Source organism: Falco rusticolus, chromosome 4 (assembly GCF_015220075.1).
Source record: "Falco rusticolus isolate bFalRus1 chromosome 4, bFalRus1.pri, whole genome shotgun sequence".
Taxonomy (NCBI): Eukaryota; Metazoa; Chordata; class Aves; order Falconiformes; family Falconidae; genus Falco; species Falco rusticolus.
Genome location: NC_051190.1, coordinates 56053980 through 56071496, shown reverse-complemented (window position 1 = coordinate 56071496; position 17517 = coordinate 56053980). Strand labels below are relative to the sequence as shown.

At 42.8% G+C, this 17517-nt stretch overlaps 1 protein-coding gene across 1 annotated transcript in view; it reads right to left on the bottom strand.

Annotated features, from left to right (window-relative positions):
- Positions 1 to 17517, bottom strand: part of LOC119145928 (serine/threonine-protein kinase OSR1-like) — a 33709-nt gene that overhangs the window by 1287 nt on the left and 14905 nt on the right. The window contains exons 2-3 of the mRNA XM_037382753.1: positions 12202 to 12314; positions 1887 to 1995 (exon numbers count right to left, since the gene is read on the bottom strand). Coding sequence (XP_037238650.1) covers positions 1887 to 1995; positions 12202 to 12314 — 222 coding nt within the window. The remainder of the gene's footprint in view (positions 1 to 1886; positions 1996 to 12201; positions 12315 to 17517) is intronic.

Below are 17517 nucleotides of genomic sequence, written 5' to 3'. Positions count from 1 at the left end.
CAAATACACACAAAATAACTAGGAAATACTGTCAACAGACAAAATAGGAGGGGGAGAAAGGCTAGCAGTCATACACAGGTTTACTACTGGTATACATAACATGAGAAGCTATTTCTGAGTTGAACAGGAAGTTAATATGTTATTCAACTATTTATTTGAAATGTTGATGTATCATATTAGTATTTACCCAACCTCCTGAGCTGGAAGACAGGGATGGGGAACAGAATGAAACTCCCATAATCCAAAGGGAAATGGTTAGCAGCCTGCTACCCACTTAGACACACACAAGTCTATGGGGACAGATGGGATCCACCCAAGAATACCGAGGGAGCTGCTGGAAGTGGTCACCAAGCCACTTTTCAATCGTTTATCAGCAGACCTGGCTAACCGGGAGGTCCCAGTTGACTGGAAGTTAGCAAATGTGATGCCCATCTATGAGAAGGGCCAGAAGGAGGATCCAGAGAACTTCAGCCTGACCTCGGTGCCAGGGAAGGTTACAGAGCAGATCATCTTGAGTGCCTCGCATGGCACGTACAGTACAACCAGGCCCAGTCCATATGAGTTTATGAAAGGCAGGTCCTGCTTGAGAAACCTGATCTCCTATGAGAAGGTGACCCCTTTACTGAATGAGGGAAAGGCTGTAGATAGTGCATACCTAGACTTTAGTAAAGCCTTTGACACTGTTTCCCACAGCATTCTCCTACAGAAAGCAGCAGTTCATGGCTTGGACAAGCTTAAGCTTTACACTGGGTAAAACTGACTGGATGGCCAGCCCCAAACAGTGGTGGTGACTGGAGTTACATCCAGTTGGCACCAGTCACAAGTAAGTGCTCTTCCCCAGGGCTCAGTATCAGGGCCAGTGCTGTTTAATATCTTTATCAATGATTTGGACAAGGGGGATCAAGCGCACCCTAAGTTTGCAGATGACACCAAGTTGCAGGGGGAGTGTTGGTCAGGCAGGAAGGCTCTGCAGAGGGATCTGGATAGGCTGGACCAATGGGCCAAGGCCAACTGTATGAGGTTCAACAAGGCTCAGTGTGCCAGGTCCTGCATTTGGGTCACAACAACCCCATGCAATGCTACAGGCTGGGGGAAGGGTGGCTGGGAAGCTGCCTAGCAGAAAAGGACCTGGGGGTGTTTGTTGACAGCTGGTTGAGTATGAGACAGAGGTGTGCCCAGGTAGCCAAGAAGGCCAACAGCATCCTGGCTTGCATCCAAAATAATGTGGCTAGCAGGACTAGGGACTTGACTGTCCCCCAGTACTCCGCACTGGTGAGGCTGCACCTTGAATACTATGTTCAGTTTTGGGTCCCCCACAGGGAAGACTTTCAGCACCTCAATGATGAACAATGTAGTGAAGAGTCTGGAACACAAGTCTTATGAGGAGCAGCTGAGGGAACTGGGGTTCTTTAGCCTGGAGAAAAGGAGGCTCAAGGGAGACCTGATCGCTCTCTACAACTACCTGAAAGAAGGTTCTAACAGGGTAGCTGTGGGTCTCTTCCCCCAGATAACAACTGATAGGATGATAGGAAATGGCCTCAAGTTGCACCAGGGAGGCTTAGATTGGATATTAGGAAAAATTCTGAAAGGGTTGTCAAGCACTTGAACAGGTTGCCCAGGGAAGTGGTTGAGTCACCATCACTGGAAGTATCTAAAATACACGTAGATGTGGTGTTTAGGGACGTGGTTTAGTGGTAGACTTGCAGTGCTCTGTTAACAGTTGGCCTTCAGGCTGGAAAAGACCTTCAAGATAATAAACAACTCTATGCTTCTATAAAATGTCTTAATTCACAAGTGGGAAGTTTAGGAGGTAAACAAGGGAAAGAGTACAACAGGAAGACAGCTTTTCATGTTGCCTTTTAAGGTAAAGAAATTGGACCACTCACCTCCACTAAGTAACTTCATCACCAGCCAAAGCTCATCTTTCACCACGAATGATGTGTAGTAAGATACAATGTTGGGGTGATGGCACTGACTCATGGCTTGAATTTCTTTCTGTAGAGAAAATAAAGCATTAGGCAGTTGGATCCATCAATTATTATTCCTTGGGCACAGAAGTTATCTTCCTCAAGACACAATGTTCGAAGAGAGTGCAAAGAGAAAGGTTACCTCAAAGCTAAAAGTAGAAAATCCAAAAATACTCATAACGCTCAGCCTGCATCATACTGGGGCCCAAAGTATTTTAGGGTGTTCTTCCTGTCTGTCTAGAAGAAGAAAAAGTTGACCAAAAACGCCTTGGCAAGGGCAACATAAGTGGTCATAACAGAAACACCTGAATGCAATTAAAACAGATATTCCCAAAGATTCACACCAGTTTGTTACCCTAGAAGTTCATGCTGACTCCGCCTTTCAGTGAGACATTACACAACAGATGCTTAATCTGTTGAAGACCATCATTTGGATGAGAAAGGGAAATATTTGCCTCTGGGAAAAAAAAGGCCTCTTACCCCTTATGTTTCTTCCCAGCAGGAAAGCAGATGGCTTATCTCAATCAGGTTGAAGGCACAAAGGACAGCTGTATCTTTTGTCATACTGTCTTTTGGAAGAAGAGGGAAATCAGTTCTAGATAAGAAAGTCATTAGCTACTACAGATGGAGTACAACATGAAATACGCTCAGATATTAAACTGTTTGAGTTTTAACCGTGCTTATCCTTAGATTTGGTTATGGGTCAAGGGCTGAGGTTTTCTAGGTTACGAGGGGAACACCACCACAGAAAGCATTGACTGATTTTTCATTATGCAAGCACAAATCACCAGTTTGGGCAGAAAGCCTAGCAGTTTCTTGATTGTCCATAGACAAAAGCCACCCATTAAGCTAAGCCTGGCACCCTGCACTACACCCAGCTGGGCCTTTGTGCTTTAGCCAAGCCCCCCAACCTGTCAAGTTGTACTTTCCAGTACCCACACAGACACTCATCCTTGATATCCTGAACTCCTGCTCTCAACTAAGACATTCCTCCACTGAACACACAGATGCCACTTACTTTTCAAAGGTTTAATCGCTGCCCACTGTCAGCCGGACACACACAGAGCCAAGTGCCATAACCCCCAACACACAAGGAAGAAAGCAAGGGCCCTTCATGCCCTGGTCCTTTCCTCCCTCTAAGCACAAAACTTCTCTGGTACCAAAGTACAAGAGAAAGCTCCAAGAAGGATTCACACATGTCTAGGACACACCACAGATGCAGCATATTCTTCCCCTGCTCATGTACAAAGCTCTGCTTGTAACAGAGTACAGCGTAAAGGCACACTGCTTCCCCTTGGCAAGGGTTTAGCTGGCAAGCAAAGCTACAAAAAAGCATGCTAATGTTGATTTATCCACTTTAATGCTCTTCAGAGAGTAGCTGCATTTGAGGAATCAAAGACACACCAACTTTCCAGGAAACTCCAATAAGCAAATTAAAGAAGAATCCTTCTAAACAGGAAACGATATTTAAAGAATGGGGAGTAGGCTATTCATCTCAGTGTAGCATACCCATTCATTAAAAACCACTGTGTAAAAATAAATACAACCTGAAACAATATCCTCTGCTTACTCTGATAGCTACAGCTCCCTCCTTCCTGCAAACACTCACTTATATCGAGCTATTTTTCAAAAAGGAAATAAATCAGCACCTTTGGAGTTTTCCAATACCTTCTAGTTAGGTTTCATCACAATGCAGGAAAACCCCTTGAGAGACAAAGCTGGCAACAAAAATGTTCTTTTTACTTCCCTGCTTCAAATTTCTATCAGGGAATGGATGGCAAGTGGGACCATGGATAACACAGGTCAGCCTCAGTGACTGGTTTGTGCTGTCATACTCCTTGCACAAGACCCAGATGGTTGGGTCTGCTGTTTGTATACATAAGTTTCATAAAAATGTTTTCAAAAAAACACATAAAACTCTGGGCTGCTGTCTGTAAACATAAGCGCAACAGTTTTTATTCACTCAACCTTTCCAAAACTCATTGAGCTCTGAGTTTTGAACTCATTTGCTTACCCTAGGATCATTCTGGACTTGCTCAGAGCACTGACTAAGCCCCTTGTTAATGGATCCATAAACCTGACACAATCTTGTTCCGTGAGTCTGAAATTTGCATTCAGCCTAAAACTTCAAGTTAGTTTTAAAGAGAATTTTTTTTCTTTTAAACATGCAAGCAAATACAAGTGCCTAGCTTCCATCTCTGACAACTGAAAAAAGCACACATGCACAAGTGGCACCAGAGGAAACACAGGTCAAAAGCAGCAAGCAGGATGCTGATCATCCCATCCAGACCTGCCCCAAAGCCACCATTCTCGGAAGCGACCTACAGGAGCTGGTTTTATCCTTTCCTAGCTAGACCACCCAAATATTTTGAACCAGCTCCTGGGAGATTAAGATAGTAGCACAAGAACACACACAAACACTGCATATTTTGCATATATTACTGTACTCTACTGAAATTCAGGAGACAGACAAAGTCTGGCCCAAGTTTACTAAAGAGCCTAGACCTGGATCAGATCTTTGCCATTTGAGCAGCTATTTACTACAGCATTTTGCAGGCATTCCGTGACGCTTAGTTACTATTTATTATTTTCCAAGAACTTCCTCTCTTGTTCATTACCACAGGCTGTTCCCTGGGCTGGGAAGCACAGTTTAAAAAAAAAAAAAAAAAGAAAGAAAGAAAAAAATAGCTCAAGTCTGTCATGTACTTTGGTGCACAAAGAGGGAAGATAAATAATCACAAACTTGATCTACACAATTACACACCTCCATCAGCTAGCAGATATGTAACACAGGCAGATTAAACCATTTCTCACACAGTGTAGCATAGCTCTGAATAATTAATTGCATCACAGCCCATGATTTCCAGTGTTTTTACATTATTACCAATAATAGCAGCAGACAGGCAGACCTTCCCTTTCACCCACAGACCCCCCACCCCATTTACAGTAGTTTTCCAGGCTAATCTCACATCGGCTACATCAAAGCTACATTCTTTTTCACTCCCACAGAGGGTACCAACATCCTGGAGGCTCAAACACATACATTTGTTTTAACTGATCATGACAAATCACAGTGGGCTTTGCGGTTAAAATGCTTCCTCATGTAATTGAAACCAAGCCAATTTTGTTGTACATACAACAGTCTGTGCTACAGCAGTACAAATGTAGTGGATAAAGAGCTGTAGTTAAGGCAGGAATCCCAGTCAAGGAACACTGGGGAGCTCTGCTCAAAAGCACACTTACAGAAAGAGGGATAAAATGCAGCAATAGCCCTTCTGTGTGTACTAAGCACAGCTTTAATACTACTCCCAACGTTTTTTTTGAGAGTTTGCTGCTCTTCAAACACAACAAAGTCATAGCTGGCAATGATTTCCTCTCCCTACCCTCTCTAACAAGGCTGCTATCCCCAAATTACACAAATTAAAAAAAAAATAAGTGAATTACAGCTATGCTCCCCTCACTGTCACTAGCGACAAAACCGCATTAGGAGTCCTCCAATATAAATCTCAGCAATTTCTACATCTCTGTAATAACATCAATGCTAAACATGAGAATTTATCTGGGCTGCTATATACAAGTTTTAAGCTGTAGAAGACTATTTACTCCCACTCCGCCAACACTCATGGGTCACTTGATACTGACCCCTGAAACCACCTACAGATCCAGTGGATGGCACACAGCTCTTCACCGAGTTGCTTATGCACTGCCACCCCTCACACTAGATGGCTTCAGTTATGACATACAGCCTTACTGACAATTCCCCATTGCAGGATCCATAAATTACACTGCCTTCTGCTCCACTCTGTAGAGGAATTACTGATAAAAACGTGTCTAGACACAGGCAATGGTTTAGAGATGGTTACATGCTCACCCTGGGCTAGATATTAAAAATATCTGTACTGTCAAATACCCAAGCAAATAGATGGGGATTAGCTATAAAGGCCTTCATGTCTTCCATTAAGGGTTCTGACAAATGTTTTCTGTACTTCTGCGGGCAATAAAAGAAGCATTTCAAGGCTTGTGAAACACTAATAAAACTGCTGTGAAGTATAATTTAGAATCATAAGAAACCTACAAGTCTCCTGTAACTCAGACATACTTCTGGAGATCTACTATTTTGGAAGTGAGTTTATTTGCCCACTGACATACAGTTGAAGTTTGAGTTAATAGCAGAAAAGAAATACAACCTTACCTGCTTTGTATAAGCTATTAGCTGAACTTCCATAACAGTATTTTCTGTTCACACCATCACCTTCTACTCTGTGTTTATCTGCCCCTGAGACACGTTTCAAAAGACACTTGCTCTCAAGTACAAGGATGAAAATAGTGCTTTTTAGTTTTACTTCCTACATGTTGACATGAACTCAAGACAGACCACGCAGCAGCAGTATGCTTTTTTTATGTGGATACCTGCAACTTCAGAGGAATCCAAAAAACTGACAGCTTGGCTACCCTATTTGAAGGCAATCATGACCACAAAAGAAATGGAGAGGGAAAGCATGCCTGGGGCAGGAAATCAAAGCGGGTCAGATGTGATCTCCACCTTGAATACACCAATGCTTCAACTATGGCTGGCAAAGAACTCAATCTCTCATCTGAAATCTCAAGGTATAAGGCATTAAAGCTGTTGTTCGTCCTTTTAAAGCAGGATTTAGAGCTCCTGTCCTACAGGCAGCCATAACTGTTCAAATTTTGCTCCAAGTGAAATTCTGATGGTTTAGTCTAGTGGTTTAAAATTGAGAATATTAATTCATTTCCATTTTTAAACATCACACACCCAAAAAATCCACAATCAACCCGAGACATTTTTTGAAGGAGTATGGAAAAAGCATAAACCTCAAAATCAGAGATTCTGATCCAACTTCCACCTCTGGATTATCCAGTTCAACTCCTTACCTCAATATGTGGCTACAGGAGATAGGCTGGCATGATTAAAAAGGGATTAGATTAGCCCACCCAGAGCAACAGTGGAAAAGAAATACTGAAAGGGATTAAGAAGGCTTCAACCATAAATTAATCTTTAGGTGATGGGAACAAACCACCCCTATGGCAGTCATTCAGCAATTGCCCATTTCAGTGGCTATCTTTCAGCATCATTCAAAGGTCATTCCCTCTTTCAAGGTCTGCAGTATTGAGTGACAAAGCCATGAAGGAAGCAGATGTTTAAAACTGCCATGGTGTAGCAACTCATACATGCCTTTTTTTTTTTTGTTTCAGCCACAAAGCAAATGGGCAAGTGACATCTCACAGACACAAGCAAACCCAGCTTTACTCACTTCACCAACTAACATTTCATTGACCTTTACAGTTGTTCAGATCACTAAGTCTTCACATCTCAACAATGCCTTAAATCTGCCATTTGTCCACACAGTCAATTGCAAACTCTCTGAAGTTATTTACATACACCATCTCATGCTCATCCAGTCAATGTGAAGGAAGACATTATGTTATGTTCAGGATTTTACCCACCATTAATCCTGATGTTCAACATGAACTTTTAACAAAAAAAAAAAAAAAGACTACTTCAAACAGCACAGTAATTAAGATTTTCTGTTGTTGTAGCTTTGAGAACAATACAACCAGCTCTACCCAGCTTTGTTTAAGCCTTCCTAAAGCGCAATCCAGCATGCAAGAAAACCATAACACAGCCTATCAAACAACCATGCAGGAGCCACGCATTATATGTCAGAGACTCTGGCACTGACACTGGGCGACTTTCTCCCCTGGAGCAGAGTAAAGGTCCTCAGGACTGCAAAAGGGAATTATAATGGCAATTCCCATAAGATGACAGGCATGGATGAAACATCTGTACTACTTCTACAGCAGTCTGCTGCTTTGCTCCCAACCACTGTAAGACAGTCTGGTTAATCCACTTGTAGGAACTGCTCTGTCAGATCAAAGCCACTTCAATATCCTGTCCAGACTTCAAAAGAAAGGTGTAAAATCGGTAACAAGGGAGTTACACAATTAGCTGCCCAGAGGGAGACTTCTGACTAAGCCTGGGCAGTTAACAGTTGGCTTATACTTTAAACCAGGGGAGTACCTAATCCTTTTTTTAAATCCTATCTATTAACCTTCTCAACTATAGGTTGATTTATTTAATCTCACGCAATGTGTTGATCTCTGTATTATTGGCAGCAGTCCCCCAGGGTTAATTCCATGAAATTCAAAAGGACATTTCTTTTTGTTTGCAGTTAAACTTGTTCCCTCTGCTTCCTTAACTGCCCTCTGACCACAGCAGTACCTTCACTTCACCATTGTGTGTAGACCCATCAGGCCCAGTACCATCAGCTTCCGGATGAAGAAGAGTTTGGAGCTCCTTCCTAGGAGCACCAATACCACATCTCCCATGCTCCTTCCTGAACCCATCTCCTGTTGAATAACCCTAGGAACTGAACAGGCAGGAGTTTCCCCCAGATGGAAAAGCCCAATGTGCAATACCCCATAGCTTATGTTTATTCTCTGCTGTCGGGATTCCTACTGACTGCTAAGCTGACAACCCACATCATCTGCTACTCAAAGCACAGAGGAAAAAACCCACCTCGATGAAAGAAAGCTAACTCAGCTTTAACTGCATGAAAATGAAGCAGAGTTTGCTGGACAGAGGGGAGATTTAAGGCCTTTTAGACAATAATTCTTTAAAACAATAACACACATATAACAAAAAAAAAAGCCTGAAGCATGGTTATTTGTGGGAGATGTTATACCACCGTGTTTCAAGGATCAGCAACAGCAGCAATGCAACCAGCATCCCACAAAGGGAAGGAGAGATAAGAGCAAAACACAGCAGTGAACAGTGTCCAGTGGTGAAGTACACCACATGAGCAGACTGTTTTCAAACACACACCAAATGCTGCATAGATTTGTTAACTACTGTGGGCTTGTAAGACAAGTAAGAAGTGGAACTTCACTAACAAATCAGAAAGTCCAAGATCAATTGTAAAAAATACTATCTGACCACCTATCCTTACACTCCACTCCCAGTTACAGTGGGCAGCAGAATAATTGTAAGCCATATTGTAAACACACATGCAGTCTCAGAAAGACCGAGACAATTCAAAAACATGCAGGGAGAAAAAAGATAAAAAACAAGCACTGAAAAATTCCTGACTAACATCACCTAATTCAGTAGCTGGGCTAGAAAGAGCCACTTCTCTATGCGGCATTTACTCCTGCTTATATTCTTTACAGCAATTAACACTTCTGCTGAAGAGCTGAATGCCCTTGAGTTGGTTTGCTCATGGTGCAACAAAATTGGTCCTTTCTACATTTCCGTACCCTGTAGCAGCAATAAATTAAGCCACTGCATTAATCTAGAATGTCATTCAGCATTCGCAAAGTGTGCAGGTTATTCCTGACCACCCACACTGCTCAAGTGCATGCTGAGATACAAGGATCAAGATCAGTACCTTCCACAAGCCAAGCCATACCACTCAATCACCCTAAACATAGCGTCTCCACAAGCTAGGAGACAGTCCCAGATTCCTCAGCCTCTGGGCACCAACTGCCATAGAAGCTTAAAGGAAGCTCATTCATCCGCTCAGCCTGCAATTGAGCCACTCACTGTGGATTTCCTAACCCCACTCCAACATAACCTTCCTCTTCTCCTCCATCATAAGAAATAGAACCACCAGCCACTAGCAGTACAGGCAATGAAAGAGTCCATAGAAGAGACAAGTCATCCTTATCAATGGCAGAACTGTTTGCTGCTCTCCCTACCCTCTCCCAAGAAACGTAACACTGTTTAACCCTCTTTGCTAGGCAGATTCTGGGAATAAACAAGCTTGCTTCAGTAGAGAAGGCTTACGGGTCTGAAGCACTGCAGAAAAAAAAAATCTTAGAAGAATTTAAGCACAATTTTCCCTTTTCTGCCCCACTGCCTAACAACTGGGCAGTGCTCTAATACAAAAGCACTGTCCTGACCCCAGGCGGTACATCAGAGTTTACCATAAGCTGACTATAGTGCTGATATCCTTCTGCGGTGCTGAAGGATAATGGATCTAATAAAAGCCTGAGTTCATGTTTTAACTGCATTGGGGAAGAAGAGAAAGCAAGGAGGGGGCATACAGTATGAACTCATCATATTTCTCTTTCCACTTGCTTCTTAAAACCACTGTAACCTGCAAAGACTTAAATATACATTTTTTGGAAGGGGAAAAAAAATTCAAAAATCCCAATCCTGCAGTAACAAGTAGTTACTCAAAAAAAGTATTTAAACCGACCGGGGAAACTGCCAGGAAGGGAGATTACAATACTGAAAGGCTTGAGAATATTTACTTTGAGGAACAAGCAAATATGAAGACAAGATAAGAAGTTGGAAAGGTAAGAGCAGAGCAGGGAAATCAGGAACTTCCATCCTTTTGGCTCTTGCACTGGGAAACAACACTCAAACTGACAAATTCAGAACAAACCCAGGGAAAACACTTTCTCACACACTACATCTATCTTTGTGACCACTGGCCCAGGAAGCTGCTACATCTCAGAACCATCCCCTTCAACCCTCCACCTCTGCATGATTTTAAGTTCAAGAACATCTACAGTTGCATACACAAGCCTACAGAAGGACCCACACTAGATCTGGTCACAAAATTGGAAGCTTAGGAGAGCTGACAACAGCAATTCATTGCAGTCCTACTCAAAACAAGAAAAATCATTGTGAGGAACAGGTCAGCCAGAGATTTAAAATGTGCAATTAGAAGTACTTATCTAAAATTACATGCCAAGTCTCTGTAGCGTATCTTTCTGAACCTAACCCTTTTAGCTGGAACTGGCAATTACTTGAAGACTAAATCTCAATTACTACATCATGACAATAGTTAGGAATATAACTGAGGCAGAGCAGTACGGACAAGCCACATAAAAGACCTGAAAATATTATCAGGGGTCAGTATCAGTACAAAAAGACCAACTGCGAAAAGGGAAGAGATCTTGAACTCCTAAACTAGTATGAGCCATAAGAGGATTTGAACACAGGTCATCCAGGAGTCCTACATGCAACTCTTCACAGGCACGCTAAAATGTGACAGCTTGGATGGAGCCTTTCCTCTTTACAAGAGCAGATTTGCAGATACCTATAATGATAAAAATAGCATTAGTCACTAGATGGAAACTGGAACCATGGCTCAAGCAACTTGCTGAAGATCGTACATGTGTAGAGCTAGCCAGGACTCCTGAACTGTCTCTGTTCTACTTTCTAATTGCAATTACGAAAACAAGTGCCTGACATAACACTACAGAAAATGTCAAGATGCAAGCGGAAAGACAGAGAGACAAGATTAAAAAAAGACTTGGGTAGTTGCTTTAAAACCAAAGGAGGTACGAGGCCTTATCTCTCCACCTACCCTCAACCTGTGCCAGCCAATATTTACTATGGGAAGCTTCACCCAAGAGAGCTTTCTCATCTTTAGTGGAGACACCTCGACATTCACAGGAATGCCTATTACTGCCTGGCTTAAATCTAGGGACCTTCCACATGTGAGGTGAATGTGACAGCTACTGCACTACAGAAGCACCAAGCTGACACACACAGAAAGGAGAACACAAAGCAGCCCATCAACATACAAGCCAAATGAGAAAAAGGAAATTTTAGTTACCACAACTACCTGCCAGAAACTATTTTCCATTCAGAAAAATCTTGACAAAATAGGCACACAGCAGAAGAAAATTACTGAACTACAGCTCTAAAGGACTCTACCTCCTGTCCTGAACTCGGGATTAGTGCGGGTTTCCATATGGCAGCCTGCAATATGTCAGAGTGATCCCTTAGCTGGCATCAGTACCAGAAAGAGATTAGGAACAAGAGCTAATTCATTCAGGTTTTCCCATCACGGGTGAAGGAGGGGCTGGGGGGAATTTAAAGAACTGCAGGAAAAGAAAGCAAAACCATTCCCTTTAAAATTTAAGATTCTGGAAGCACGTAGCTCTGGATCCACCTCAAGCTGCAGACCTCTTGTAGGTACAGCAGAGCTTCACACTTGCACATTAACTGTTCAAAACAAAGTGATTATACAAAGTGCTTAACTCTAAACAAATAGTCTGAAGTCCTAAAACAGTCGGATCTTTTTAACATTTTAAGTACTGTGTCCCACAACCAGGACAACTGAACTGCCTCTAGTGAAGTCAGTCAAGTCCCCTCACCCTCACACCATGTCAAGAAAGGTTGTTTAAGGCACCTAGCAAACACAGAGATTATGCTAACTGAAATACAACTCCCCAGACAATTTTGACTGCATACCAGGAGTTCATCCATGCTTGTCTGACACTTCTCAAGATTGATCCGTTTAATTGCCACCTTCTCCTTCTTTGGAGCACAGAAGGCTGCCTGCACCACTGCAGTCGCTCCACTCCCTGTGGGTGAAAAAGACAGACAGTTAGCAATATCTTACAGGACTTCAGCAGAAAGGAAGGGAGGTGAGATAACAAAATTACATAATGCCAGTTAGTAAAGACAGCAGAGGCAGGTGAAACCCAGTGAAGGCAACCTCACAGGCATGCCATGCCCTAGATCTGTGCAACTCTGGCTCAGCTCAGCTGCAACATCAAAGTGTTGGGCTAACCAAATGAAAACAAGCAGATCTTTATGATCCCTCACAGGGATCATTACAGCTCTGCAGACCAAAAAAATAAACCTCCAGACTCCAGCTTACTTACAGGAGTGATTCTTCTCATGTACTTTTAAAAGAAAGGCCACTGAGGTCACACAGGCTTTTAACCTGATATGCTCACCCAAAGTGTCAAAACAAGCCCAGCTCTTTGCTACAAACACTAATGAGATTTTTCAAGTATTTTTAATGTACCAATTGCTGTTCCCATCCCTCCTCATTTTATGCGAAGACACGAAGTAGGCTTCATTCAAGCCTGTTCAGCTCCAGTTCTCACATAGTAGCACACCGCCTCGGTGTTTGGGTTGAAAACCACAGCCGGAGAACATTTAAATTCCAATAGGGAAAAAATACCACATTTTTATGCACAGTTGTTCAAACTGCTAGAAGTAGGGATAAGAGTGCCCAGCAATATCATATCCTTTGATATGAAAAGGAATTTGCAACAGTAAGATTTAAAATATAGTTGATGTTAAGCCTGTATTTGTTGGCCTCCAGAAACAGTCACCTCATCAATAGGAGGCCTTGTTGCTTTCCCTTCTGCCTTCACCCTGCCTCCCCACATTTACACACTTCACTGGAAGGAATAAATTCAAATAAAAAAGGGGGTAGCATAGGCAGAAAATAGTTCAATAGCTTCCTACTGCCAATACCTAAAAAAAAATGCCATTAAAAATAAACCCACAGCTATTTTGTTCATCATCCCAGGCACAGCTCTCAAGCCAATTTGGGCTGATAAGGGAGATTAGAACAGCTATACTCCACTTCAGAGTAACACACCTGTTTTACCAGATTCTCCTATTCTTAATGCTGTAAAAACTACTTCCAGATTCTGCAATAGAAGACAAGCATATTTTTTCAAACTTTTTTTCTAGTATATTCAGATAAACTGGGGGCAAAAGCTTTCAATCTCATCTTCAAATGAAGGCTACTGAAGCTCCCTACAGTCACCATCAATAGTCTTCTCACATTAAGTTGCACCAAGTCACAGTCAAACTCTAATACATAAAGTGCCAGGTGGGGGAAAGAGCTTGAAATCCAGCCCTGAATGATACAGGGAAAACTGCTCCATCCAGAGTCACACTGAAATACATTACAAAGCCCTGAACTGTGGGACACTGCTCCCCTCATCTTCAACCAGTACCTGCTACAGTGGAGCTACAGGAGTTTCACTTCACTTTATATGGCATTACAAGTGTACCCTGGACAACAGCATCAGCTTGCCAGTTCCAGTTGACTCCCTGCGCTTAAGAGTTTACATTTTAATGGCAGAATGCAGCAATGCGCAGAACACAAAACAGCAAGGTTGCTAAAGCTGTACTGTTTCATGAAGCAAATGTGGTTTTGAGAAGTTCAAGAATGAGGCCATTTATTACTTGCACACATACTATTTTTCAGACACTATCCATAGCACGGGACAAAACAAAGCTACCAGGAGAAGTTTAGGTGGAAGAAAAGGATAGCAATAGGGGCAAGATTATTTACACAGGACTCTGAAAACAAAGTTTGACTGCCATAAGCACGGTCTTGAGCAATGGATGGAAGAGTCTAGGCAGACCTTTAACAAAACAAAAATAAGCACTTGGAAAAAGCAAGGGGAGGAGATTTTGACAGCTGAGTTTGTATTTCAGCCCTGCTGCAGGCAGTCTAGCCACATTAAGCAGGGGACAAACACCCCAAAAACAACCTCCATATACACTCCCTGTGGTCGCTTTGCCCAGCAGGTAGCATGTACAAGACTCCACCACAAAAGCATCAGCCCTGACACAAACATTCCCACTGACTGGGAATCCTGGGTTGCACTGACCTGCTCCACTCCACCCAGTACCTGCTTCTCTAAGGGAGGGGCAAAAAAGTGAGAAGGCACAAAATGACTCAAGATAAAGATAGCAGAGTATACAGAGGTGGTTACAAAAGCAGGAGAAGCAAGTCTGCACTTCCTAGCACTGCTGGTCTCCCTACAGCAATAGTGTTTTGGAACTCAGAACAAAAAAACATTTGTGCCTGGATCGCTCCTTTGGAAAGCGTTAGATCCCACAAGAAATGTTGCTGCTGACACATTCAAAGCACCAGTATTATGATTTCTTGCTTTGGATGTCTTGGTGCATAGTAATAAACAGAGGTTGAAAACAACAAGCCAGACCTCAGAGGACTATGTTGTCACACAGGGCTTTTCAGTTGGTTTTGCTGTGTGTATTTTCATCTCTAAAGCTACCTGCATAGTCCCCATCAACATAAGATATCTGTGCTCAAAGACTCTTCCCACTAACTCAGACACTCAGTAGCTTCAGCATACACCCGCTTCCCCCCACAACACAATGCACCGGGCAGGATTTCTGTGCCAGTTAAGCCTAGCTCGTGTAAGCATGACTGCAGAGATGCTTCTTACAAGCCAGACATGATACCACTACTGCAGACCACATCTTTCACAAGACGATACTGAAGTCCAGGTTTTTATAGAAGTGACTACACAAAGAATGGCTCTGTTTTAATTTTAGATGTTACTACCAGAAACAATAGATGCAGACTAATTAAAAGCAGGACCATGCATACCACGGCTCCTTCCCACTCCTTGAGACTGTCTGATCAGTGCTTACTAGGACTTCAGGGCAAAAATGGCTTTTCACTAAGTGTTTGGACAATGCCCCAGCCTACAGGGACCCGATCTGTTACGAGTGTATGGCATTTTTTTGAACAGTAATGAAATCCCAAACTAAATCCTTCTGGGCACATGGCAGGGAATCATCTGAACTCAAGACTCCTCCCATTTAATTCCCTGCTGCTCCTACTTTTCTGGCAGCTCTCTTCAATTCGATCACCACCTGCTCTCCCCACTCCCCCCCTCTCCAACTAATTCGTCATTTCTTTCAGCTCCTCTGTAGCACTTAATTATAGAGAAACAATGAAATCTCAAAAGCGTATCAAGCAAGGATTAAGCCAAGCTGCAGCACGATGTGCCACAAGCAAGCTGCTCTTTGGTAGCAGCAGTGGCGTGCCATGCTTCTGGGACCAAACAAAGACAGGTTTCCATGCTGCTTTGAAGAGTAGAGAAAACATAGCAACACGGCCACTTCAGCCATACAACTTGCTTATGAAATTCCAGGATGGCAAGAGAAGAAAAGGAAAGAAGCAGTAGCAAGGATGCTAAACACATTGCTAAGTGAAAACAGCATAGGCAAGACATGACAACACCAACAGAGAGAAAAATAAAAAGCCTGGCAAGGAAGTTTTTTAAAGTTTAGGAGCAGGTAACAAATACACAGGGAAAGGTAGAGAGAGGAGAGATTTCTCTGGCTGTCATGAGCCAACTTCAATGAGAAAAAAAAAAACATAAGGGCAGTTTGTACTAGGGTAGCACAACTTGGACAAACCAGCTCTCCCAGCAGACGTATCTGCTGCGATCAGAGCCAACTGCACCCACACACACTGCTCAGCTGCAATATGGGCAGCACTGGGTTAATGTTTCTGTGCTCAGTTCATGCTTGCTCCCCACCTCAAGACACTCTGATCAAGGTCAGCACTGAGGCTCTTCACACTACCTCCCTCAAGATCAGCTTTCGGAGAAAATTCACTCCCTAGTTAATCTCTTCCAGCATAACAGCTTAGCAAAACAATGAAAACTGGGCACAGCCAAATGCTTGCTGTTTAATTCCTGAAAAGCAGGAGATCATTTTGTTTAGGGCTGGGAGGGGGGAGGAAAGAGACCCCAAGTGGGTATTAGGATCTGCTTAACACCCCCTGCTTTCACCTCTCTAGCCTCTCTGATACAGTTCCAACCCTTAGGATAGCAGTTGCAAATTCCTGCATAAGAGGGTCATGACCTACTTTAGGAAACACTGCCTAAGGAGGAAAACTTACCCTTTCTAACCTTTGCTTCTTTCATGTTTCTATGATTAAACCGTTCTTTCTGAAATAAAACCAACCTCTGAAAGGATGAAAACAACCCAAACTAAAAACTCCCCAAGCACTCGGTTACTGAAGCTTCATTTTTCCAAGTTATCTCCTCTGGCACCCCAGATCTATGCTCCCTGTATCTTCAGCATCCAGAGCTCCAGCTTGAACCTCTCCCTAAGCTGAGACAAACTCCCCACAGAGGGAGCCTGGACACCATCTCTTCTAAAGTCACTTACTGCCACATAACTTATGTGAAGCTTGGTTTTAAAAAAAAAAAAAAAAAAAGGAAAGAAAAAGAAAAACCCTCCAAGATCTCTGTTAAAGTTAATGGAAGCCAATGATTTCAAGGCTATTTGGAGGTACGGAAATACAAGGGACTGACATGAGGACACAGCATGTCCATATACACAGTCTCCAAAGACAACTGAGTATTTGCCACCACAAGGGCATTGCAGCTCTCCCAGTAACACTGGGATGAATTGTACTGGTGCCTCCTCCCAGGCAAATGCAATTGAAGCCAGAGGTCCTTTTGGCAGAGAGATGTGCTTAAGCAATGGGAACAGTCATGCCAAATGGTCACAAGACAAACATCAAATCCTGGCTCTAGAACATTCCCTCACTAGATGCAATGACAATTAAAAGCAGCTACATAGAAAGGGTGCTCACAAAACAGTGTTGTCCAAGCTTCAAATCCATCCCACTACTGCAAACAGAGTTTTAGGTAACCTGGGAGATGTGAAAATTTCACTTCAAGGTAATTCAGTTGCTCACAAAGCTGTTTCAACCAGGAATATCCTCCATAATAGTCTTGGAGCATCAGTCTGAACATGGTATCAAATCCCCTCCAGTGAGGAAATACACTCATCCTCCCAGAGTAAAATGAAAGTTTTTTCAGCTCAGTACCTTATCAGATTTCCCAGCATTGCTCTCAGCTATGGCCTTTCACTGTGCACCTCTGTAGAGTCCACCTTCATCTCTTCTGTGACCTCCCACTACATGGCTGAGGACAACATCCCCCCTTTAGCTTATTCCTCTAACAGTGAAGAAATCCAGCT